Source organism: Heloderma suspectum, chromosome 3 (genome assembly GCF_057233095.1).
Source record: "Heloderma suspectum isolate Gila_16-S chromosome 3, 16-S_ref, whole genome shotgun sequence".
Taxonomy (NCBI): domain Eukaryota; kingdom Metazoa; phylum Chordata; class Lepidosauria; order Squamata; family Helodermatidae; genus Heloderma; species Heloderma suspectum.
The window spans coordinates 139,764,149-139,791,185 of record NC_139460.1 but is presented as its reverse complement, the minus strand read 5'-3'; the positions used below and the strand labels follow the sequence as shown (position 1 = coordinate 139,791,185).

At 43.2% G+C, this 27,037-nt stretch overlaps 1 protein-coding gene across 2 annotated transcripts in view; it reads right to left on the bottom strand.

Moving 5' to 3' along the window:
* Positions 1-23,530, bottom strand: part of SLC15A1 (solute carrier family 15 member 1) — a 54,682-nt gene extending 31,152 nt beyond the window's left edge. The window contains exons 1-7 of one of the 2 annotated variants that reach the window (XM_084844705.1): positions 23,478-23,530; positions 10,177-10,199; positions 8,295-8,379; positions 8,064-8,205; positions 5,128-5,247; positions 2,794-2,893; positions 409-499 (exon numbers count right to left, since the gene is read on the bottom strand). In XM_084844705.1, the coding sequence (XP_084700831.1) occupies positions 409-499; positions 2,794-2,893; positions 5,128-5,247; positions 8,064-8,205; positions 8,295-8,379; positions 10,177-10,199; positions 23,478-23,481 (565 nt within the window). In that variant the 5' untranslated portion in view covers positions 23,482-23,530. The remainder of the gene's footprint in view (positions 1-408; positions 500-2,793; positions 2,894-5,127; positions 5,248-8,063; positions 8,206-8,294; positions 8,380-10,176; positions 10,200-23,477) is intronic. The other variant, XM_084844706.1, reaches the window with a different exon arrangement.
* Between the last annotated feature and the right edge of the window lie 3,507 nt (positions 23,531-27,037).

Sequence of the window (27,037 nt, the reverse complement as noted above, 5' to 3'; positions counted from 1 at the left end):
GTGGCGGGGGGGGGCACTGAAGACTGCAGCAAGAGGGAGGATGCAGGACGGCTCCATGCTGTTAATGGAATTCTGCTCATGATCATAAAACCCAGTGAATGGGTTCGGATGATCAGTGGAGGAAACAACGCAGTATGGGTTGTTTCCCCTACTGATCGTCTGAACATGGCCAGTGAGTTGGCCAGAGATAGAGCTACTCCTGAGGCATAATCCCATCAAACCCAGAGGAACAAACCCTGCCATGCCCTTCTTAAATGGCATCACTGATATTTGTGTACACCCCTTGCCTTTATCAATTAAGGAAGCTCAGCTCAATGTTAGGTTTTTAATGGGGGAAAGTATTAAATAAAAAGTTGGTTCTTGTAAAATGAAGTTTACATATGCACACTTTATTAGACCAAGTTTTACCTCTAAGCACTGGAGTGATTATAGTGGAGAGAAGGCTTCCAGCATTGATGGCCAGGTAAAATATAGAGAAGAACCTGCTTCTTTGCTTTTCCTGAAATCCAAAGTAGAGAATTCGTATAATATATACTTCTGTGAGTTTATTTTTTATAGAGAGCAAAGTTTCTACTTTAGAAATTACTTAATAATGACCAAAGAATAAAGGTAATGTATTTGGCTGTATAGATGTCTAACTTTAACACTAGATATGTTAACATGCAGGGCTGCTATAGATAAGCATGGCTTTGCAAAATTATTATGACAAATAAAAAAGCAAGTTGTACACCTTTTGATTTACTGTTGTGGATTTGTTGGGTTTGGACAGGAGGAGGTTAATGGGGCTAGAATGATTGCAAATGGTCCTTAATAGTTAGCAGCAAAGTTGCCAGGCACAACTGTTGTTAGGGAAGTCGACCCAGGAAGGCTAGGAGAAGGTTGGAGAAGATGACATCTTTATTGTCCTGCCCTCCCCCCCCCCGCCCCCTCTAGCTGGTGCAAGCTAACTATGAGTGGAAAAACAATATAAGCATTTGAAAGATAGACATAGTGAATGACAGAGAGAGAGGCAGGAAGACAGCAAGGTCTGAGAAGTGCCTTTTGGAGGTCTCTCTCTCTCTCTCTGGAGTTCCAGTGTGAATCTGTTGGAAAGCTATACTGTGCCTTTACTTATGCTCAATCTGTATATTTGTAAATAAGCCAATATTATGAAACATCCCTCCCCCTCCAAAGAAAACCTGAGGTAAACACTGCACCCCTGGAACTTTTCACCACTTAGGGCCAATCTACACTTACATTTTTTTCCTCTTCCAATAAGGTTTCACCGCTTGTCTTTCACACTACGTAGGACCTGCCTCGAATTGGGACCGGAATTTCCCACTTCCGTACACCTGCTTTCAATACCCTGATATCCCGATATTTCCCATTCATGTGCTCTGCTCACGCCTGTCCATATACGGCGGTGTTTGTATTTCATTCCTGTCCAATCACAGCTCTAGATGACCCCATCTGGTCTTCCAGCTACTGATAGCATAGCTTCCTTAGCACTAGAAGTTTTATCACCAACCAGCAGAGATCTGGAGGTGCTAGCTCTTGTCTGTTCTGGGAAGCTCAGCTGGGTCAGACCTGGGTCAGAATTTTGGATGGGTGACCACCTGGGAATCAGGCTTCCTGCACTGATCAGGGGGTTGTTCTCTCCCTTCAAATGACACTAACTTTTACCTCCTTTTATCCCCTGCTTTGTTTTTGTTTTTTTAATTAAGGATCACAACTGAGTGCCTTTACACACGCTGCCTTCCCCCACCCTTCCCCTGCATTCTCCCAGTAGCTTAACTGGTGCTGTAATGTTTTCTTGTGGCCCCAATCCTGGGCGCTCACTCGGGAGTAAGCCAAATTGAACTCAATGGAACTTACTACTGAGTAGACATAAGATCACCCTGAAAGTGATTTTTTTTTTAATTAAGGCATTATTACAGTTGTGATCTTTAATTTAAAAAAAAAGCCAAAGCAGGGGATAGAAGGAGGTAAAAGTTAGTGTCATTTGAAGGGAGAGAACAACCCCCTACTCATTGCAGGAAGCCTGATTCCCAAGTGGTGGCCCACCCAAAATTCTGACCAGAGCCAACCCTGCTGAGATTCTGAGATCAGACAAGAGCATGCACCTCCAGCTGTTTCCTTGCTGGTGATAAAGCTCTGAGTGCTGCGGAACCTATGCAATGTCATCTCACAGTCTTCAAAGCTGCACAGCTTTGAAGCTTTGAAGATGCTAGCAGCCCCCCCAAAAAAAACCTGAGTGCTGGGTGCCGTCGCTGCTGCCCCTTTTCCTCACGCTGGCTGCAAAGGGCTGGCGTGGGGAAAAGAGCATCAGCAGACACCCCCCAGCCTCTCACTCTGGCCTCCAGCAGGTGGGGGGGAGAAGAGGATAGGTGCCTCCTTCTTCCCTCCACCCCCACCTGCTACAGCGGGGCGACAAGGGACAAGCTCTCACTGGGCTTCAAGCCCCAACAGGATGCTCGCGCTATACACACACACACACACACACACACACACACACAGAGGGATAGAGGAAGAGAGGGACAGTGGGCGGGGAATCAGCAGAAACAGGAAGAGTTTCTGCTCCTCCAATGAGAGCCGCTGTTTTTAAGAGCAGGAAAACAGCACAACTCTCGAGTGTGAGCCAAGCTCGTGCATTCGATCAAGAACCGCAATGGGGAAAATGGGTGAGTGATGTGTGGGTAATCATGTTTTAATGCGAGTGCGTTTAACCCGACAGAACTCCAATTTCAGTGCGATGGCGGGCACAATGTAGATCGGCCCTAGGAGTTGGGGAAGGGTATAACAATATTAGCATACCTGATGATCCTCAAACTGATCTCCACCAAATGCTGCTACACAGGGCTTGATTCCACCAGTTCCAAAAGCAATAAGGACCAAGCCAATCATAGAGAAAGCACTGCGATGGCAGAAATAAACAGTAACATATGAATGGGGGAACAAGAGCCTATTCCCTTGATATGTACTCTTCCACCCACCAGATGCTTCTTGTTTTAGGATACACTTGCAACTGTGTAATGTGAGAAAATGGCTGAGACAGATTGTGGCTGGGTTTGGATGATCACTTAGGGAGAAGAAGCCATCGTGGCTTCTCCCCACCTGCCCCCCAGCCCCTGCCCTGCGCAACTACCATTTGCATAATTCCTTGCGATGCAACGCAGGTTGGTGTGCCGTCCGAACCTGGCACAGCAGGGGTGATTTTGTATCTACTCTTCAACCCACAACTTGCAGTAAGGGTTGTAGGGTGGGTATGATGTCACCGATGCTGCACTGCATGCTGAGTTTGGACAACACACCAACCCATGCTGAACCATGGGGAATTATGTAGGTAGCAGTCAGGCACACGGCACACATGGGAGGGGGAGCCATGATGGTTTCTTCTCCCTACACAATAGTCCAAACACCTCCAATGTGATCTCTGATTATCTCATGGGGTTACAATAAATAGTATATATATTCATCCTGAAGATGGATCATTATTAGTGGTGCAAAGCAAGGTGAATTTTATTTTAAAAATAGCATTAAGTAAATAAACTGTAACTAACATCTGAATTCTGAACCTCTTTCTTACAACACATGGATTTACTTTTGTGTAAGTCCCATAATGAGAATTGCAGTGATGTGTCTAGGACTGGGATCCCATGTGGATGGCTCACAGAGCCAAGTCTGAGGGCTAAACTACATGCTATGTTAAATTTGTAGCATGCAGCTGATCCTCACCATTTTGTTTACCTTACTATAAGCCCACAGGGGGTCTGATCTGGATCAGGACCACTGCACATTGGTAGGGGACTGTAAATCTTCCCTTCCAGCCACTCCCCCCCCCCAAATTGCCCCACTATCATGGGGACTAAAAGAAAGAGTTAAAAACTCCATTGGCATCAGTTGAGTTCCCCCTAGGTTTTTTTTTATTCCCCACAGTGGAAGGGGTGAGGCACATTTAGTGGAGGGGAAGGGGCTGGGTGGGAAGGTTTAAACCTCCTCTACCCACATGCAGTGGTCCTAACTGAGATCAGACCTACTCTGCTAAGGTAAACAAAATGGTGAGGATCAGCTGCACACTACATATTAACATAGCATGTAATTTAACCCTAATAGTAAACATTGAAATATTATTTCAGTAAACTAATTCTTACATCATTGTGCAATATAGCCCAGCATACAGGAAAAAAATAAATCACTTGAATAGTAACAAGAATCAATCAAATAAGTATCCATTTGAAGGTGGCATGCATAAGTCACCAGTTCAAATACTGAAAGCATTGTAAGGTCCTCAGTCCATTGCATTACAGGAGGTGAGTGCTTATCCTTCCAATGTTTTTTAGCTGTCAAAAGGGCACAGAGAATTCATTTATGCTGACCATTCATTAATTTCCATGAAGCAGGTAAATAATTAAAAGAATGTGTACATCAGTGAATATTAAAGACTGTTCTACTACAAAATGTATCTGTGTAATAACCTCCCCCCGCCCTCCGCAAAAAAGCAGCTACTGGACATTGCCAAAACATAGGTTTAAAAGAAGCAATTAGCTGAATTAGACAATCCCTTATTAAAGAGACACTGCAGAGTCCAATAGGCATGAAACAATTTTTTTTTTTTTTGCTGAATAAGACACAGCCTAAGATCCATAGATGCAACATATGCCAAAGCCACGATCCACTGACTAGGCATTTTGTGGTGGTGCCCACAGCAGTTTCTCAAATTCCCAAATACGCCCAAGGGCCCAAAAAGTTTGGGGATCCCTGACTTAAAGGGCAAAGCTTAAAGCAAGTTTCCAACTAAATTTGAATGCATCTAGCAATGACTTTGTGGGAATGGGCTATAAAATACATTATTTCATCTATAAACAGTGAAGATTACAAAGTTTCTATACTGAAAGAGCTTTAAGTCTTGCAAGCGGTATGGTAACCAGGGCACTTCCTCCACCATAGGAGATTTTCAGTTTTATTAATATATCAAAATAAAGCTCCTTGGACTTTGTTACATGATAGGAATAATAGCACGATGCAAAGAGAGGAACCAAGGCTACGACAATTAAAACCACAGTAAACAGAGGATTTGTGGTACGATGAATCTCTAACATGTCCAAATGTGCATTCATGTGGAAAACAGAAATAAGAGCTGCAACTTACATTGGAATCTGAATGTTATCTGGAGAGCCATCCCGATTTCCATCCATCAAATCATTTATGGAACTGATTGACAAGACTGCTTGCCCAACTGTGTACACAATGGACAAGTATATAATAGTCCTATTATGAAGAAAGCAGACAGAAGATGTATTTTTAATGGCATAACCCCTCTTTCTTTCTTGAATATGAATTCAAGAACTGTACTTAACTGTGTTTGGACAAATATACCATGACAACAAAAATGTGAGCCTGTTATTACTGAACGTATGTAAAGAGTGAACATATCACTGAATGTCAATTCAATATTTGAGCGTTTTGCTATTCTTGTGCTATTTTGCTCACAATCTCCATATATGAATATGCAAATATGGACAGTACAGTGAAAGATTGACTTCTCAACCCTAGCCATGTTTGTTTGAAAGTAAGCTGGTTGTTTTCAATGGAATGTAGTTCCAACCAAGGGCAAATCCACACTGCATAGTTTTGATGAAGCGAAACAGCCGTGTAGGTATAGCAGTAGTGTTTGGTACATCAAGTGTGGACAATATACATATGCTTGCTTGCTTGCTTTAATTCATTAATTAATTTCTTAACCGCCCATGTGGCCAGTCACCCGGGCACTCTGGGCGATGTACAATAATACAAACAGTTTAAAAACAATACAATTATACATTAAAACATGATTTTCTAAAATTTCTGTAACCCACCCCAAATGCTTGCCTGAACAACCTCCTTAACCCACCCCAAATGCCTGCCTGAACAACCTCCCTAACCCACCCCAAATGCCTGCCTGAACAACCAAGTTTTCAATGCATGGCAGAAGCTCATTAAAGAGGAGGCATGGAGGAGTTCCCTAGGGAGGGAGTTCCATAGACTGGGGGTCACCACAGAGAAGGCCCTCTCCCTCATGCTCACTAGCTTAGCTGTCCTGGCTGATGAGACAGAGAGAAGGCCATCCGAGGCTGATCTTGTTGAGCGGCCTGTCTGGTGTTGCTGGAGGTGCTCCTTGAGATAGGCTGGGCCAGAACCATATAGGGTTTTAAAGGTCAAAACCTGGAATCTGGCCTGGAAAACAACTGGTAGCCAGTGCAACTCCTTCAGCACTGGACTGATTTGATCACACCGGCAGCTGCCTTTAATGTGCATCTTTAAACATGCATGCAGATATGGCTGGAACCCCTTGACTTGTATGCACCCAGTGCAGCTGGCTCATGTGTAGAACCTAGTTTCTGCTCTAAGATTACATTTGCTGCACTGGGGCAATTTTCTATTATTTAAAAAAAAGCGTCTCTAGGGATTTATACTGATGACAAAGGTACAAATAGGGTACTGTAATACATTCCTGGCTAAAACAATAACTGAAGAAAGCAAAACTTATTTGTTTTATGTGTTGCTCATAAAATACAGAAAACATTTAGAAAGATAATAACATAGGAAGCTGTCTTATATCAAGTCAAACCATTGGTCCAGTTAGCTCAATATTGTCTACAAAGACTGGCAGCAGTACTCCAGGGTTTCAGGCTGGGGAGGCCAGGGATTAACATAGGACCTTTTACATGCAAACCATATACTCTACCAATGGGTTACAGCTCTTCCTGATCAAAATAAGTGGTCACATTGGAAAAGGGGCTAGAGAAATCTGTTTAGTAGCGGTAGCAGTAGTAGTAGTAGCAGTAGTAGTACTGCTACAGTAATGACAGCATGAGTATCTACACATATTATGTAATTACACTGTACTATTTGTACATACAACAGATATCACATGTGGCATCTAGCCTCTCCCACAAAACCAGAATTCCCAGTTCAACAAACTGTATGGAGTAACTTGAAGGTCACTCCTAAACAAACAGAATAGAACTGAGCAGGGATTGGCAACATGAGATCTGAGCATCTCTTAAATTGTTGCAGCTAGCCAAACCTATATTCATTATAATAGTTAGCAAGTTATTGCACACACGCTCTCTGTCATAATTTGGCAATCTATGTTTCCGTTTCTGTTGATACAGTTTTTTAAAATGTACTCTTAAAAATAGTAAGCAAATGCATTTTCATTAGTAAAACAAAATGTTTATGTTATGTCCCATACACAGAAAACTTCCCATGATTTATGTGTTGGGCTTCAAGTTGAAATGTGGAGTCTGCAATGATATTTAATATGCTTAATAAGCAAGTCAGCCTCATAAGTAGTATGGCCACTTTTGTGTGCGTGCCAAAAATGAGGAAAACCTTCACCAAAAAAAGAGAACAGCCAAGGATACAAACTTGCATAAAATTTGCATGTGCTAATTTATGTGTATAGATGCAAATTTAGAAATAATTACTATAATTTAAATAGAAATACATAGTGCAGAAGACTATGACCAGATGACCCGTGTGCCTGCCTGTTCAGTCTACTGTCCAGGTGCTAATTGTTGATGGGCAACCATTCATATGGTTCTTTATCTTTAAACTGCAATTGGACAGGGCATACCTTCAAATAAACAAAAGATTGTCCACTGTAAAAGAGACACATGACCACCCTAGAACTTTCAAATGTTACACATTTCCTAGTAGGTGGAGGTAGTTATGGTTGCCACCTTTTTTTTGACAAGGCCTTTATCTTTATAGAAGTAAAACAAGCAAGTGTCCCCCCATCATTGCATCTTCATACTAGGGAAAGGTGTATATGGTGGATTTCTTTCTGCCTCCCTTGCAGCTGCTAAAAGCTCAAGGTGTTGGACATAGCAGCTCTATGTTTTCTTCTAGTATTAGGCCAAAACCTGACTCTGAGTTAAGGGCATTAGCTCCACAAAGGAATTAAGGACTCTAGCTCCATTTTGAAATGATGATTACAAGACAAAAATATACTCATCCCCTAATGAAGGGGTTTGGATTTCTTCACTGTATTCAACTGAACCTTCCACAGAATTATTTTGGTATCCTAAATTTGCACTCACTTGAACTTTCCCAGCCAGGAGTCAGCTACAAGTGCTCCAAGGATAGGTGTTAGATAGCAGAGGGCAACAAATGTGTGGTAAATGGCTGTAGCCAGATTATCATCCCAGTGGAGAAAAAACTTGAAGTAGAGAACAAGCACAGCTATAGGAAGAAAAAAATGAGAATAATTAGGGAGGGGGTATTCTGCAACTGTAGCCACAAGCATCAAACTAGAGTAAAGAGAAAATCACCTCGCATTCCATAATAGGAGAATCTTTCGCAGAATTCATTGATGACTATGAAGAAGATGCTGAGTGGGTAGCCAAAGCAACCAGGCTGATGGAGTAAAAAAGCGGAAGACGAACCATGCGAATTACAAAAGTCTTGAACAGGGTAGGCAACATGTGAGCACCAGTGTGTCCCCAGACACCTCCCTTGGTGCCAACTGAGACACCCAACTCTATTTTATTTTTAAAATATTTAGTATTTTCTTACTGGCAGCTGGGATTGCTTCAAAGTGAAATGGGAGCCTTTAGCTGCTGCCATCTTAATCCCCACGAATGCCTCTGGGCAGGCTACTTGCCCTTTGTGAGTAGACTTGCCCACCAAGAGCAGCCATTTTATGCTTGTGTTTAGGACTGCTTCTCAAGTTTCCAAATGTGCCCATGGGCCCAAAAGTTCGCCTACCCCTGCTATAGAACAAATATCAATCCAAGGGAGATTAAAAAAAAAAAACACCCTGAAACAAAGAATATATCAGCAAAGTTATATAACAGCATCTGAAATAAATATTTATATATCTTATATATACATATATGGTATGAAATCAGGGTCCTTTCCCTCATCTGCATCTTTACTTGTTTATTACATTTCTATACTGCCCCCTAGCCAAAACTCTCTGGGTGGTTTACAAAGGTTGGGCCTTAGTCTTCATATTAGTCTCTGGATAGCAGGACCAGTTCCAGGTTTGCGGGGAGCATATATCAGTGGACTCCTCCAGGTTACCTAGAGGCAGCAGATGGCTGAATCAGGGAGCCACTGATATAGTATCACTGTGGAACATTGTGCAAAATTAAACTGAGAGTTCCCAGACCCTTCTTCAAAGGGGTTCAGAGGGCAGGCATCAGTAGTCAGCCCCAATGGGGCCCTGGTAGCTGCCTAAGGATACTGTGCCTGCTGGATAGGATGGACAAACACTAATGATTGAGGCTATGATCAGACCCATTACTTAAACCCATTAAAGCCTTTTTTATTTCAATAGGCATAAACATGCTCAGCTCTGAATATAGTTTTTACTGGACTGAGTTAAAATCCTAAACCCTACATGGTTTAGGACCAGTCTACCTGGAGGTGTGCCTTCTCCCATATGTTCCCACCTGATTTCCAAGATCACCTTCAGACGCTTTTCTCTGATGCTCCCACCCACAATGGTGCAATGAGAGGCTACCAGTGAAAGAGCCTTCTCTGTGATCCCCCCCGCCGCCCTAATCTATGGAGTGATCTTCCTAAGGAGATCCGCCTGGCATCTTCACTTTTTATACATTAAGACCCCAGGTGAAGAGCATCCTCTTTAAACTAGCACAATCTCTAATCTGTTGCTTTATTAATTTTACTGCTGGCTCCTCAATGTTTTTAATATTTTTAATGCTTTAATGTTTAATACTGTATTATTTTGACACTTCTATTGCTGTATTATTATTTTTATTTATTCTTGGTTGGTTCTTGTGTTGTTGTTTCATTTTATGATAGTAAACCACCCTGAAGGAACTTGCCAGTTGGGCAGTATACAAATCTAATAAAGAAATAATCTTCAGGCAAGTATTTCATTTGCAGTAAATGGAATACAATTCCTATATAACAGCCAGGGAAATTTTAAAAAATAAATAAATTACAGAATAAATTTATAATATGATCTTCTCTCTTCTTTTGCCTTACAAGATACTGTGACTGGTTTGTTTTAAATGAATGAATGAATGAGAGACAAATTAGTAATCTAGGATTTTATAGATGAAAATCAGCACTTTGAATTTTGCCTGCAAAGCAACAAGGAAATAACACAGACTATAAAGCATTAATAACGTGCTCTCAAAAAACAAAGAAGATCAAGAACAAAGCTGCAATATAAACTCTTACCACATTGGTTCCTCGGTTTTTCTCTGTGGGGAAACAAAAAAAGCAATAAGCAAGCTGAATAAATTTTACTGTAGAATACACAACCATTATTTAAATTTACTGTTGAGGAAATGGGAGTTAAGCTACATTTGTGTCACAGACATTAAAAAAATCAGCAGACTACAGAGAGGAAGTTTATATTATTTATTTCTAAAAAAGATAAAATATGAATAAAATGGCCTATGAAATGCATGAAGGATAATGAATACTGACAAGCTACAGCTCCGAAGTGTAGGTTAAAAAGATGCAAAAGTTTTTAAAGTGCTAGGTTTGTCAGTTGATTCTTTCACTTACATAATAATCCCACTTAAAATATGAGGTGTCTGCTGTAGATCAATCTATGATATTTCTATGTAGTAGAGGTTCTATGTAGTAGAGGTAGAGGTTTGCTTTTTATATGGTCAATAGGGCAGTCTCCCATCTGCCACACTTTCAGACCATGATTATGCCGTAGATCATGGTCCATTCTCTCCTTAGCTAATTCACTGTATCAGTGTTTACATACTGACTATAAAGAATTAAGGGTGCAATCCCATGCATATTTAGGCAGAAAGATGTCCTACAAAAAAAGCTGGCTGGGGCATGCTGGGAGTTGTAGGACTTTTCCTATCTGAACATGCATCTAAACATGTGCCCTAAATATACTAGCTGTGCATGACAAAATATATTTGTCTAAAAAAGGAATACATCTGTTGATTCCAAGCTGATATTCTTGTAATTATTAAACAATTTAGGGAGCAATCATATGGCCTCTAGTCAGCGGCTAGATGGCCATACGATACGTCGGTTCCTGGAGAACTGATCTTCCCCCCCACAACGCTGCCTCGCAGGCAGCTTGGAATGGCCCTGCACTCCACGCTCGGAAGATGAGTGCAGGGCGGCGAAATTGGCTGTCTAGCTACAAATGCGGGGTGGTAGAAACGCAGAGGGGACAATCCCCTCCGCACTTCTCCTGCCCTGCATTGGATAAGCAGTCGCCTCCAAGTTCGGAGGCAGCCGCCTATCCCCATAGGATTGCGCCCTTAATCACAACACATTTTCTTAACCAACACGGATTTCCCATGGTTAAATCTTGAATATACCCAAGAACAAGTCTGATTAATGTGCCAATGGTGCCCACAAAGGGATCTAATGTGGTGTCTGTGGGCACCCTTTACATTTTTCAGTTTTAAAAAAATCCATTTTTTTAAATATGCATACATGGATTTGTCCCCTTCATGGATCACTGCCTGGTTGTGGCGAAGGGGCTTGCGTAACTCAGTGAAGCCATAAGCTATGCCGTGCAGGGCCACCCAAGACGGACAGGTCATGGCAGAGAGTTCTGACAAAATGTGGTCCACTGGAGAAGGAAATGGCAACCCACTCCAGTATTCTTGCCAAGAAAACCCCATGGAACGTAACACAAGGCTAAAAGAGATGACACCGGAAGATGAGCCCCTCAGGTCGGAAGGTGTCCAATATACTACTGGGGAAGAGCAGAGGGTATTTCCAAGTAGCGCCAGAAATAGTGAAGCGGCTGGGCCAAAGCCGAAAGGACACTCAGCTGTGGATGTGTCTGGTGGTGAAAAGAAAGTCCGATGCTGTAAAGAACAATTTTGTTTAGGAACCTGGAATGTCAGATCAATGAATCAAGGTAAGCTGGAGGTGGTCAAACACGAGATGGCAAGATTGAACATTGACATCTTGGGAATCAGCGAACTAAAATGGACAGGCATGGGCGAATTTAATTCAGGTGACCATCATATCTACTATTGTGGGCAAGAATCCCTTAGAAGAAATGGAGTAGCATTCATAGTCAACAAAAGGGTGGGAAAAGCAGTACTGGGGTACAATCTTAAAAATGATAGAATGATCTCAGTACGAATCCAAGGCAAACCATTCAACATCACAGTAATTCAAGTCTATGCCCCAACCATTGAGGCCAAAGAAGCTGAGGTTGATCAGTTCTATGAAGACCTACAACACCTTCTAGAACTAACACCAAAAAAAGATGTCCTCTTCATCATAGGCGATTGGAATGTTAAAGTAGGAAGTCAAGAAATCACCGGGATAACAGGCAAGCATGGCCTTGGTGTACAAAATGAAGCAGGACAAAGGCTAATAGAGTTTTGCCAAGAGAACACACTGATCATAGCAAACACTCTTTTCCAACAGCACAAGAGACGACTCTACACATGGACATCACCAGATGGTCAATATCGAAATCAGATGGATTATGTCCTTTGCAGCCAAAGATGGAGAAGCTCTATACAGTCAGTCAAAACAAGACCTGGAGCTGACTGTGGCTCAGATCATGAGCTTCTTGTTGCAAAATTTCAGCTTAAATTGAAGAATGTAGGGAAAACCACTAAACCATTCAAGTATGACCTAAATCTATCCCTTATGAATACACAGTGGAGGTGAGGAATAGATTTCAGGGATTAGACCTGATAGACAGAGTGCCTGAGGAACTATGGACAGAGGTCCGTAACATTGTTCAGGAGGCAGCAACGAAATCCATCCCAAAGAAAAAGAAATGCAAGAAAGCAAAGTGGCTGTCTGATGAGGCTTTACAAGTAGCTGAGGAAAGAAGGGAAGCGAAAAGCAAGGGAGAAAGGGGAAGATATATCCAACTGAATGCAGAGTACCAGAGAATAGCAAGGAGAGACAAGAAGGCCTTCTTAAATGAACAATGCAAAGAAATCGAGGAAAACAATAGAATGGGAAAGACTAGAGATCTCTTCAAGAAAATCGGAGATCTCAAGGGAACGTTTTGTGCAAAGACGGGCATGATCAAGGACAAAGAAGGCAGGGACCTAAGAGAAGCAGAGGAGATTAAGAAGAGGTGGAAAGAATACACAGAAGAACTATACAGGAAAGATCTGAATATCCCTGATAGCCATGATAGTGCGGTCACTGAACTTGAGCCGGACATCCTAGAAAGTGAAGTCAAGTGGGCCTTAGGAAGCATTACTAACAAAAAAGCTAGCGGAGATGACAGTATTCCAGCTGAGCTATTTAAAATCCTAAAAGATGATGCTGTTAAAGTGCTGCATTCAATATGCCAACAAATCTGGAACACTCAACAATGGCCGCAAGACTGGAAAAGGTCAGTTTACATTCCAATTCCAAAGAAGAGCAACGCCAAAGAGTGTTTAAACTACTGCACAATTGCGCTCATTTCACATGCCAGCAAGGTGATGCTCAAAATCCTACAAGCTAGGCTTCAGCAGTATGCGAACCGAGAACTACCAGAAGTACAAGCTGGGTTTCAAAGAGGCAGAGGAACTAGAGATCAAATCGCCAACATTCGCTGCATCTTGGAGAAAGCAAGAGAATTCCAGAAAAACGTCTATTTCTGCTTCATTGACTACGCTAAAGCCTTTGATTGTGTGGATCACAACAAACTGTGGCAAATTCTGAAAGTGATGAGAGTACCAGACCACCTTACCTGTTTCCTGATAAACCTGTACGAGGGTCAAGAAGCAACAGTAAGAACCAGACATGGAACAACTGAGTGGTTCAAAATTGGGAAAGGAGTACGACAAGGCTGCATATTGTCACCCTGCTTATTTAACTTATATGCAGAGTACATCATGAGAAATGCCGGGTTGGATGAATCAGAGGTCGGAATTAAGATTGCCGGGAGAATTATCAACAACCTCCAATATGCAGACGATACCACCCTAATGGCAGAAAGCGAAGAGGATCTCAAGAGCCTCTTGTTGAGGGTGAAAGAGGAGAGTGCAAAAGCTGGTTTGAAACTCAACATTAAAAAAATGAAGATAATGGCATCTGGCCCCATCACTTCCTGGCATATAGAAGGGGAAGAAATGGAAGCAGTGACAGATTTTACTTTCTTGGGCTCCAAGATCACCGCAGACGGTGACTGTAGCCATGAAATTAAAAGATGCGTGCTCCTTAGGAGGAAAGCTATGGCCAACCTAGACAGCATAGTAAGAAGCAGAGACATCACCTTGCCGACAAAGGTCCGTCTAATCAAAGCTATGGTTTTCCCAGTAGTAATGTATGGCTGTGAGAGCTGGACTATAAGGAAGGCTGAGCGCCGAAGAATTGATGCTTTCGAACTGTGGTGCTGGAGAAGACTCTTACGAGTCCCCTGGACTGCAAGGAGGTCAAATCAGTCCATCCTAAAGGAAATCAACCCTGAGTGCTCATTGGAAGGACAGATACTGAAGCTGAAGCTGAAATATTGTGGCCACCTAATGCGAAGAGAAAACTCTCTGGAAAAGACCCTGATGCTGGGAAAGACTGAAGGCAAAAGGAGAAGGGGACGGCAGAGAATGAGATGGCTAGATAGCATCACCGATGCAATGAATATGAACTTGAGCACACTCCGGGAGACAGCGCAGGACAGGAAGGCCTGGCGTGCTATGGTCCATGGGGTCATGAAGAGTCGGACACGACTGAACGACTGAACAACAACAACATGGATTTGTATGAAATGCATACAACTTTCTAGCAATTATACATAGGCTTCAGCAAAAGTGGACCAAATATCCAAAAAGTATCCATTTGAAGATGGCATTTATATGCCACTGTTCAAATATTGAAAGTGTTGAAAGGTCCTCAGTCCACTGCATTAGAGGAGGTGAGTGTTTATCCTTCCAAAGTTGTAATATCAGTCTTTTAGCTGTCAAGACGGCACAGATAATCCACTGACCATTTGTTAATTTCCATGAAGCAGGTAGATAATTTAAAAGAGTGTGTACATCAATGAATATTAAAGATGTACATTATGAGCGAATGTTCCAGTTCCAGCGTAATAACCTCCCCCACCCCCAAAAGAAGCACATCCTGGATATTGCCAAAAAATAGGTTTAAAAGAAGCATTAGACGTATTGCACTGCCAGCAATTAGCCGCATTAGACAATCCCTTATTAAAGAGATATTGCAGTGTTTAATGGACACAAAACAAAAGTTTTTGCTGGATAAGACACAGCCTAAGATCCATAGATGTGTCACTTAGATGCCAAAGCAGTAATATGCTGATTATACATTTTGTTGTGCCCACAGCAGTTTGTCAAATTCCCAAATGTGCCCACCACGGGTCCAAAAATGTTGGGGACCTCTGAGCTAGAGAAAGGACAATAAATCTGATTGGACTTCCTGAAAGTTATGCAGACTAAGACTGCAATCCTATACACACTTACATGGGAGTAAGTCCGATGGGACTTACTTCTGAGTAGACCTGCTTAGGATTGCAGTCTAAGTGGTCTTCATATATTCTGCTTTCATTCCACTGGCCCCACAGCCCTCCCTATTTTCATTATACCTTAAAAAAATGTGGATAAGGGTAGAGGGTGGGAAATAAAGAGGTTTTTTATTGTATATACTTTTTAAAAAAAGGTAGTATGAGCCATAGACTGCTTTGTCTCCAGCCAGTCAGTATATCTAAGCTCAGTATATCTAAGGGTGCAATCCTATGCATGTTTAGACAGAAAAAAAATCCTACAACTCCCAGCATTGCTCTAGCTAACATGGCTAGCTGGGGAACTCTGGGAGTTGTAGGACTTTTTTTTCTGTCTAAACATGCCTAGGATTGCGCCCTATGAACAATTATGTACCTCAAAATGTTGGTTGTATGGACTTGCAGTATAGAGACTGTAATGCACCTTACACATTTAAGGTGTAATATTTGAGGTAGAACATTAGCAGCTACACAGCTAAGTTTATTTGGTTGCCACCAGTGCTTTTGCACTAATGGTATTTTAAATTACATTTTTATCTTACCATTCTTCCAAGGAGCTCAGGGTGGTCTCTTCTCCCACCCCTTCTAATCGTCACAACTTGTAATATAGATTTGGCTGAGAGAGAGAGAGAGAGACTTAACTACTACAAGGTCATCTGGTGAGCTTCATGCTGGAGTGTGCATTTGAGCCTGGGCCTCGTTGATCTAAGTCCAATAGCCACTGCACCACGCTGGCTCTTAGTTCAGAGTTTATGAAGTTCAGAGTTTATGAAGTTCAGTAACTATATTTATTGCCTGAGAAAGCAGAAAACTCCTCTAAAGCTGCAACTCACATTTCAGCAGATGATGCTGCATAGGCAGAGATTACTGCAACTGATTATATAAAGGTGTGCTAGGATGCAAAAAAAGTGTGACTGACTCCCTCACTCAGAGGATCATGCCTGTGGTGAGGACTGTTTACAGAAATCAACATGCATGCAGTTGCCTTCTCTGGACTGCAGCCTCAATTTTCACATTTTCAGCACACACACACACAATTTACAGTTGCTGTCCCTTGCCGCTCATTGGCTGGCCTCAATCCAAATAAAGATAATTATGCTTAAGTACAATTGGAAACAACAAAAATCAATGGGGTTTCAGTTAGTTGTGACCAACTCACCCCATCAATTTCAATGAGACTGAAGTACAACAAACTTTAATTGGATCAAGGCCATTGTGTTTGGTTATGTACTTATGCACCAAAATGGTTTCGTTGCCTCCTGCCACTGAAGGTTGTATCTAATAGTAGTCCTACTTAGAGTATACCCATTGAAATGAATGGAACTTAAGTTAGACTAACATTGGATACATTTCTGAATGGGTCCTAAAGCTTTCCAGCTTCCAGCTGAGCTTTGCAATATGGTATGGAATCAGGAAGTGAGTTTCTATCACCTCATTTTTAATGGTAAGCATGACAGTAAAACAAATGTCAGCACTTGTTGTGCTGGTATGTACCCACCTTCACTATCTTGAAGATAAGACTCAAGTACAAGGAGGAATTGTACTTTAGAACTCTGATTTGTGAACTAAGCATATCTATAAAAGGTAGCTATAATAGCCATATTCTTGGTTATCCTAGTAACATGTGGTCCATAGTTCACAATGCACAAAAAAACATGGCACCACTGTTAGGTACTCTATAGCTACAATACAGTTTTGCTATGTACCGACCCCCCCCCCTCAAAAAAAAAAAATGGGGAGAGTCAGTACCTAGTGAGACAACAGGGCTGTTCACACAACATGCTAACCCACACTCAGTGGTTGAGTGTGGGTTGTTTTGAACCGTGGGTTGTTTGTTGAACCGTGGATTATCATGTTGTCTGAAAGCAGCCAGAGTGGCTTGTTAACCATGCAGCATGGCTTATTTTTTCAAACAAGCCACCTTAAGAACCCATGGTTTGTTATTGGGATGTTCAGCGTGGTTAACAAGCCACACTGCATGGTTAACAAGCCACCTTGGCTGCATTCAGACAACACAATAACCCACAGTTCAACAAACAACCCACAGTTCAAAACATTTCTGAATGGGTCCTAAAGCTTTCCAACTTCCAGTTGAGCTTTGCAATATGGTATGGAATCAGGAAGTTGTGTGAACAGCCTCAGTGTCATTTGTGCATGGTGCTATTGGAAGAGCTTTGCTCAGGTCAGCTTCCATCTCATTCAGTCTATGACAACTTCTCTGCATCCCTCAGCATGTGCTGCAAGTGTCAGGGATAGCTAATACCCTGGAAGACAGAAACAAAATTCAAAGTGATCTTGATAGGCTGGAGCGCTGGGCAGAAAACAACAGAATGAAATTTAATAGGGATAAATGCCAAGTTCTGCAGCTAGGAAAAAGAAACCAAATGCACATTTACAAGATGGGGGAGACTTGGCTCAACAATACCACAAGCGAGAAGGATCTTGGAATTGTTGTAGATTGCAAGTTAAATATGAGCCAACAATGTGATGTGGCTGCAAAAAAAAAGCAAATGCTATTTTAAGCTGCCTTAATCGAAGTGTAGCTTCCATATCACATGAAGTACTAGTTCCCCTCTACTCAGCACTGGGTAAGCCTCATATTGAGTACTGTGTCCAGTTCTGGGCACCACACTTTAAGAAGGATGCAGACGAACTGGAGAGGGTTCAGAGGAGGGCAACGAAGATGATCAGGGGACTGGAAACAAAGCCCTATGAAGAGAAACAGAAAGATCTGGGCATGTTTAGCCTTGAGAAGAGAAGACTGAGGGGAGATAGGATAATGCTCTTCAATTACTTGAAAGTTTGTCACAGAGAGGAAGACCAGGTTCTCTTCTTGATCATCCCAGAGTGCAGGACACTGAATAATAGGTTCAAGTTACAGGAAGCCAGATTCTGGCTGAACATCAGGAAAAACTTCCTGACTGTAAGAGCAATACGACAATGGAACCAATGACCTAGGGAGGTAGTGGGCTCTCCCACACTGGAGGCATTCAAGATGAAGCTGGACAGCCACCTGTCAGGGATGCTCTGACTTGGATTCCTGCATTGAGCAGAGGGCTGGACTCGATGGTGTTATAGGCCCCTTCCAACCCTACTATTCTATGATTCTATGCCATTGCAAATGCTTAAAGCAATAGCCCACATATGCTGAAGAAGTCATACAAACTCTGATGATACTTGAGAACTCCTGAGCATCCCAAAAGGCAAATACTGATTCTCAAATCATGTGACCTGAATGTATTATAAAAAGTCCAAGCACATAATCACTGTGTGTGTGTGTGTGTGTGTGTGTGTGTGTGTGTGTGTGTACACGTACTGTCAGGGTGGAAACTGAGCCGATAGAACCCCAGAACAGTTCTGATTCTGAGGAGGATCAGCAATCCGTGGGAGAGGAGCCAGCTCATTCCTCACAGGCACAGCAGCTGGCAGAGATTCCTCCTGCCAGCATTCTTGAGATAGATAGTGATCCTAGCAGTGAGAAAGTGCGGGAAGGGGGCTTGCTAGATGCTCGATGCAGATGCAGGGAGTGACGAGCGATGGAGGGCGTGGAAAGGAGGCATAGCGCCTGTTTGGTGTGCAAGCAATGGCCACCTCCCGTGGACCCAAGGGAAAGAGGGAGGATCTCTCCCTAGCCCATAAGTTCAGGGTCTTCAAGTGATTCTCCTTCAAACAGGGATCAACTGCCTACTCAGAGCATAGGCTACTCTGTTGTTCCTTGCTTAGTCGCTGGTGATTAGCATCTGAAAGAGTCATTAAGTTGTAAAAGGATTAAAGCCTTGAAAATAATCCTTTCCTCTGTGACTTGAGTTGGCTATTGGAGTCTACTGAAAGAGGCTGCTAGGGCGCTCCTGACACATACACACGTACACATATATAAAAGCTTGTTCCTGTGTACAAAAGAGAGACACATTATTGGCTGCCAGTTCCACAGAGAAACAGCATCCGAGTTTGCTTCTTGGGTGAATGGCCTCTTTTGCACTGGCAAATGGAAGTGTCAATATTTGAACATGCATGATATGAATCAGTGTGATACCACTGCATCAAATGCAGGAAATTCAGAACTGATCTTTAAGTATTCCGTATAAATGGAATAGTATGAGCTAAAATGGGAATAGTAGTGGGGTAACATTAGCTGAAATTCAGACCTTTTCCTTCACTGCATTTTAATTTCACTTCAAGGAAAAAAATATGCAATAAGTTAAGAGATGTTAAATGAACAGGGGTTGAATTCAGGGTGGACCCATCCTGCCTAGTTACTTTAAAATGTTGGTTCAGCCTACCTAATTATTATCTTTGGGTCTCAATATTTAACCTTTCACCTGTGTCAGTTTACCTCCTCTGAAAGGGGTGTGTGTGTCCACTTCTAATTAGCATAGATTTAATTTAAAATATATGCAGGTTTGAGCCTAGCATTGTGCAGGGATTAATGCTCGGCAGTAAACTTTTTCTTTTAAAACTTGCACATATTTTTGACATTCTAAATAAAAAGAGGTCAGTTGGAATCTTAGGTATTTCCCAGTGAAATACCTTTCATTGTGTAGTTGCCTGGCCTTATTCACATAATTGGGGGGGGGGTGCTTCCAGTCATCACTGTCTTCCATTTGTAACTATCCCATGCTTTCCTACCATTTTTTCCATCTCTTTTCTTATCACAGGAAACCCGTCGAGGAGGGAAAGGTGGAATAGTTGCACAATGCTTTTTTAAATGGTCGTGCTATGAGCAATCCATCTGGAAGCACCCGTAAGTCTTATTGTTCATCATGTCCAGTCTAACGTTTTGAAGCAAGCACACTTAGTAATGTACAGCCCATTGTCTTGCAGTATAAAGTCCAACAATAAAATGTCTCCACAATATGTTTCACTTCCCTCGCAGTCTGATCCTGAACACACTCACTTATAAGTAAGTCCCACTGGGTTCAGTGGGACTTAATTCCTAATAAATATGCATTGGACTGTAGCCTTAAATCAACAATAATGTGTGTGCATAAAACAGATTGTTTTCCAAGTAATTTTTAGAAAAGTATGACAACTTGAGAAGTTTGGTTGCACTTCTATACAGACATGCATGTTTATAAGTACCACAGGCAGGTGCTTTGCTAGGCACCTAAAAGATTTGGGTCCCAGACCCATAGGGCACAAATCTGCATATGCTGATTTATATCTATATATGCACATTTAGAGATAATTACTAGGATTTACTTATATTTCACAGAAGGCAAAGACAGCAGATTACTTTCTTATCCAGATAATCTCAAATAAAATAAATTCTTCAATTCATTTGTACCCTGACCCAGATCATCCCAAACCAAAGGGAAAAGGTTTTTTTCCCTAATCTTAATTGCCATGGGGGGGGGGGATGGGTGTGTTGTAGTATGTTGGAAGGAGAAAGTTAACCCTTCCTTTCCCAGATGCAACCCCCTTGAATATTGCCTGCTGCATGGCAGTTAAGCTGAGAGGAAAAAACTTCAGTTGCCACCCATGGACAATCAGGGCTCTGTGGAATAGATTCAGGCCCTGAGAAATAGATTTGGGGCCAGGGCCACAGGAGTCAATAGCAGGCTTGGGTTTGTTTGTTTTTTAATGCAGGTGGGCTAAGAAGTTTAACTTGTTCCTAGGGTTGCCAACTGGTGAGAACAAGAAAAAACAGCCTAGTTTTCTTTGGTCCCTTTATGAAAGGGCTTGATATGCAAGAATCAGCAGGTTAAACTTTTCATGCCACAGAGCTAAAGGTTATCACTTGCTAATTGCAGCAGACCAAACTGTTAAAGGGGCAGCTACAGAGGTGTTGGAAACTCTACTTCCCATGCAAGTAAGGCTGCCACCTTTTTCTGGCAGGCTCCTACACCTTTTAACAGCTGTGTGACAGGCAAGAAATTCAACTTCACTCATTCAATTTGAGCCTATTATGCAGTTGCTATGTCAGAAGCCCTGCCAGAAAAAGGTGATGGCAACCATACACACACCAACACAATATACCAAAGCAAAATAAGTAGTTTTCTTAACAGTATACTGGCCAGGTGTTTTATAAGTAGTTTTCTTAACAGTATACTGGCCATACTCTAGTTTCTTCTGGGTTGGTTACCTATTTGTCCACTCTTCCTAGACTGGGCTGTCTTCAGGCCAAATTTAGCATGCAATTCCACATGTATTTATTTTTTAAGACTTGCTTAGCGAAACTGACAGCTACAAGACAAGAGGGAAAAAAAATAGCTCTGACCCATCTCTTTAGTTTACCAGTATGAACGTGTAAATATATGCCTAGCAATGACCTAAATGTGTTGATGGGGCACACCCCCTTTCTGCGTTTCGTTATATAGGTCGCCTGCTACGCGAGCGAGAGATGGAGATTTAAATGGATGGACTAAGAATCCATTTCGTCCACGAAAGCGGATGTGAAATCTGTCGGACTTTTAAAGTGCCACAGCGGCGCCTTCGTTGTTTTTACTTGGGGGCTGCTGCGAGAAAGTTCCCTTGATTTCAGAGGCGCTGACTGAGAGGAAAGCGTAGATAGGGTGGTAGCCTTCGCCTTGACCGCCCTTTGCTTAGCGTGAGTCACCTTCGTCGCCGCCGGTCTCAGCACTCGCCCAGCAGTCAGGTGTCCCTAGCTGAGAGGCGCGCGCGCTCCCAAAAGGCAGGCGGCTGCGTTTCACGGGTTCTGGTGCCTTGCAGCTTTCTTCAGGCTCGGCCTCTAGGCAAGATTAGGGCCAGGCAACCTGGCGCCCTCCAGATGTTTTGGACTACAACGCCCAGAAGCGCCAAGGGATTGTGGGGTTTGTAGTCCAAAACATCTGGAGGACACCAGGTTGCCTGACCTAGTTAGTGTTCGCCCACCTCAGCCTTTAAAAAAGCAACAACCCAGCGCCCTCCAGATGTTTTGGACTACAACTCCCAGAAGTCCAGACCACTGGCCATGTTGACTGGGGCTGATGGGAGTTGGTCCAAATCATCTGGAGGGCACCAGGTGGGTGGCACGTCGACCCACAGTAGCTTTGTTTGGCCCCATAGCGAGGGCTGTCCGTCGAGCCTAGGGGACGAGCACAGCCCCATTCGGACCGGTGGGGTGGGGGAGACGCAAGACGACTCCCCCTCTCTACGGATCGTTGCTCATGGATCCAGTCGTACGCTTGAAAGCCCGCGCTTGCCAGCCCAGCAGGCAGCCTGCCTGCGCGCTCGTTTCGCCGCAGCCCCACAGACCGGCCAGCTCTGCGCCGCCCACAATCCGCAAGAGAGGCCCCCAGCTAGCTCTGCTCGTTCCCGCGCTCCCTGAAGCGCCGAGCTGGGCTGCCGCGAGAGCCCGTGCGCTCTTCACCTTCTCTTGCCCCGGGCTGAGCAGCAGCCTTCAGTCAGCCGGTGCTCCAGTCACAGGTCGGGAGTGGAGCCCCCGGCACCTTTTTTGACGGTCCTCTTCTTTACGGAGCTGGGAACCGTGTGGGCTAAAACTGGCTAGAGTCAGGAGGCGTCTTTTTTTTTTAATAAATGGTTTTTTTAAGGGTCTCTTTCCCCCGCGTCTTCCCTCCCCGCCCACATACAATCCCAGCGCTGCCCTCAGCCACTCACACGCGCAGGACGGCGGCACATATTAAGTGCGCGCGCGGGGACGCACTTGGCACGCCTGGTCGGTCGGTCTTGCCCTGCTAACGGCTCGATCCGACACGTGTCTCCTCAGAAGTAAGCCCCGCTGAGTTCCATGGGGCTTACTTACTCCCAGGGAAGTGGGCACAGGAGGGTTGCAGCCCAAGTGCTGAGGGGAATCTCGCCTCTCCGCTGATTCCCGAGAGCGCAGATGAAGGCGCGAAGGGCGTGTGGTCGTGAAACTCCGTCTCCTCGCGACTTGAGGAGACAATGCAGACCACCGCCGGCTTCTTACCAGGCGCTCCGGGCGTGAGGTAAGTGGTGCCAGGCTTGGAAAACGGTTGTTTGCAGTGGCTCAGTGGCAGCCCTATTGCCAGCCTCCCTGGAAGGAGGCTCTTTTGGATCTCTCTCTCTCTCTCTCTCTCTGGACCGAGATGCCTCGGTCCAGCCACCGCGCCAGACCTTTCTCCCTCGCCCCATACTTCCCATGTATACACACCCATTGTGCCGCCCGTTGATGGTCCTCCTCGGGCGAGTGCTGCGTGGAGAGGGGAGGAGAAGACTGTCAGGGTTTTCCTTTAAAGCCTCTGCCCTTGGCCTGGCTCCAAGTCCTATCCCACTCACTCGCTACCTGGCCCAAGGAACTGAGAGGCGGGGAGGAGCTGAATATGCCGCCCTTGCGTCCCGAGAGGGGAAAACACGCAGGAGGAAGGCAGCCAGCCACTCTTCTCCATCACCACAGAGACAATTCTGTGGGGCAGGAGCCAGAGAGTGGGAGGGAGCTGCCCTCACTGACCTCAGCCACCCATTCTTAGGAAGATCCAAGAGAAAATGAAAAGACATCAGGAGGTGGAAAAGTGTAAAAGAGGGCAGGACACGCGGGCAGCAAGAAGGAAGTTTGGAATCCCGGGGGGGGGGCGGGGGGATGGAAAGGAGACTTACCCCCTTCCTTTTGTCCGCACAGCGTTCTTGTGGCTTTACTAGCATCTTGAATTATAGAAATCCAACAGGTGCTGTTTCTTCAAGAATTTCCTGCTAAGGCACACCTATGCAGTTTCCACCTGTCAGGCAGGGACCCCACTGGCAGAGAAAATAGGACATTTAAAGTAGATTAGTCAGACTTTTTAGGAGCTGTCCAAAGAGAAACAGGACAGAATATGCACACACGCACACAAATAGAAAAGCTAGGAGACTGGAGGAAAGAAATTAAGGGACAGGAGATGAGGGGCAGGGAGGAAACACTCAAGAACTTGGTGACAGAAAGGGAAGGAACTTAAGGAGACAAACTAACCAGAAGGATTAAAAGGTATGTACAAATAATTCCTGATCAGAAATAAGAGAACATAAGAGAATGAAGAGGATCTCTTTTACAACTCTATCTTTCCTTCAACCTGAAAGTAACATGAGCTAGAAAATACATTGGGCACCAAAAAAAAAAAAAGTAATCTGAGGAGAAACACAAACACTGAATAGAACTTCAGTAAATAATGTGTGTGTATTTTATGTCTTGTGTAGAAGTTTGTTGTTTATTTGGTCAGTCACTTCCGACTCTTCATGACTTCATGGACCAGCCCATGCCAGAGCTTCCTGTCAGCCGTCACCACCCCCAGCTCCCCCAATGTCAAGTCTGTCACCTCCAGAATATCATCCATCCACCTTGCCCTTGGTCGGCCCCTCTTCCTTTTGCCTTCCACTTTCCCTGGCATCAGATCTTCTCCAGGGTATCCTGTCTTCTCATGATGTGGCCAAAGTACTTCAGTTTTGCCTTTAATTTCATTCTCTCAAGTGAGCAGTCTGGCTTTCTTTCCTGGAGTATGGACTGGTTTGATCTTCTTGCAGTCCAAGGCACTCTCAGAATTTTCCTCCAGCACCACAGTTCCGAAGCATCTATCTTCCTTCGCTCAGCCTTCCTTATGGTCCAGCTCTTGCAGCCATAGGTTACTATGGGGAATACCATTGCTTGAACTATGCGGACCTTTGTGTAGAAGTACATGTATACATTCTACTTATGCATCTGCATTGTATATTTATACATTCACATGTGATTGCTACTTGCATTTTATTGTATTTGTCTATGTAATTTATGTGAGTTTTCTGCCCTAACTCTAGTAACATTGATATCAATTTAGCTAGATTATTAATACATTTTCAATCAACATTTTAGACACAAATTCAGCTGGATATAATTTAAAGATGGAGGCAGTCATAGTCTTGTTATGGCTTGCAGAAGACTGTTGGGCTAAGAGTTGAACTTGTTTGTTTCTGGAAAACTCTGAAAGTCCTGGTATCTGTAGAATAGATGAAAGGATGTCCAAGAAACAGGAAAAGGACAGCACAAGCCTATCCATGTTTACTCAAAAGTAAGTTCTATTTTATTCCATGGGACTTACTCCTAGGTATTTGTGCATAGAATTGCAGCCTAAAGCTATAATCCTAAATTCATGTCCTATGGCATAAGCCCTACTAAATACAGTGAGACTTCTTTGTAAGCATGCACAGGACTGTTAATTACTGTTACCTAGCTATTCATTTATTATGTTTCTATACTGTCCAATAGCCAAAGCTCTCTAGTCAGTTTACAAAGATGACAAACCTTTAAAATACAATATTGTAACAATATAAAATATTTACATAGAAACAGATAAACATGCACACACATATATACATATGTGTGTGTGTGTACACACACACACTCACACACAATTTTAACAAACAACAACAATAACTGATTAGTTACATCAAGATTGGATAACTGCAATGTGCACCACACAAGGGAATCCTTTGAAGAGACTTCAGAAGTTGCAGTTGGTCTAGAATGCAGAAGCAGGGATGTTAGTTGGCAGATGCTCACAGGATCTTATTGCACCTATCCTGCAATGGTTGCACTGGTTGCCAATTTGCTTCCAAGCACAACTCAGAGGGCCAGTTCACATGTCATGCTAAGCCACCCTGGAGAATTGCTATTGGTGACTACCTTTAAAGCCCGAAATGGCTTGGGTCCAGGATACCTAAGGGATCGCCTCCTCCTGTACCAATATGCCTACTCTGCAAAGTCAGAAGGGGAGTCTCTTCTCTGTGTCCCACCTAGGGTAGAGGTATAGCTGATGGTGACAAAGACAGGGCCTTTTCAACGGTTGCACTAATGTTGTGGAACACCATGCCTGCTGAAGCAAGGCTGTCTTTTATTGGTTGGTGAAGACATTTCTATTGCAGTAGGCTTTTGTTTTGCTAGGTACCTGATAGTTTATTTAAAGGTTGTGGTTTATCTGTGGTCTCAGCCTCTGCTGTATTTTACTGTATTTGTTACTGAATGAATTGTTTTATATGATACTGTGATTTTACATTGTTGTAAGCCACCCTGAGTAGTGCATAGGCATTAGAAGGACGGGATAGAAATTTCTACATAAATAACTAAATCATTACCTTTAGGCTGCAACCCTATACATTGCACTTACCTGGGACTAAGTCCCATTGAACTCAGTGAGATTTACTTCTGAGTAGACATGCATAGGAATGCACTGTTATTCATATTAGAAATGGACATGCTTGGCACAGACTGAAGAAACAAAAACATGGAATTATTAAGTACTGAAGTTATTATTGAAATGGTTTCTAGAAGGGTAGCTGTGTTAGCCTGTTGCAGCAAAAACAATGAATAGTCTTGTGGTATCTTAAAGATGAACACATTTATGTGTCCACAAAATGAACACAAAGGCATAAGCTTTTGAGGACTACCATCCACTTCAGTGTACAAACCATATGCTTTTCTACATGGTAAACTACTGCTGTTTAACTTTGAAGATAGGTGGAAATGGAAACACCCCCTGTGGCCGGACTCTGAACTCAGCAGGAGTTGCTTCTGAACATGCATTGGCTAAGCTGTATATGACCTAGAAAGTGTTTTGGTTTCTTCTCATTTTATTGATTGATTTGCTCATCTTCAGATAGTGCTCATAAGTTGCAGCCTGTGCTGAATCCTAACAAGCACTGCTTTGGTTTTTAACAAGTTTCTGACTTCTCGGATTTGGAGATGTCCAAAAACATCCACACAAGGCATTG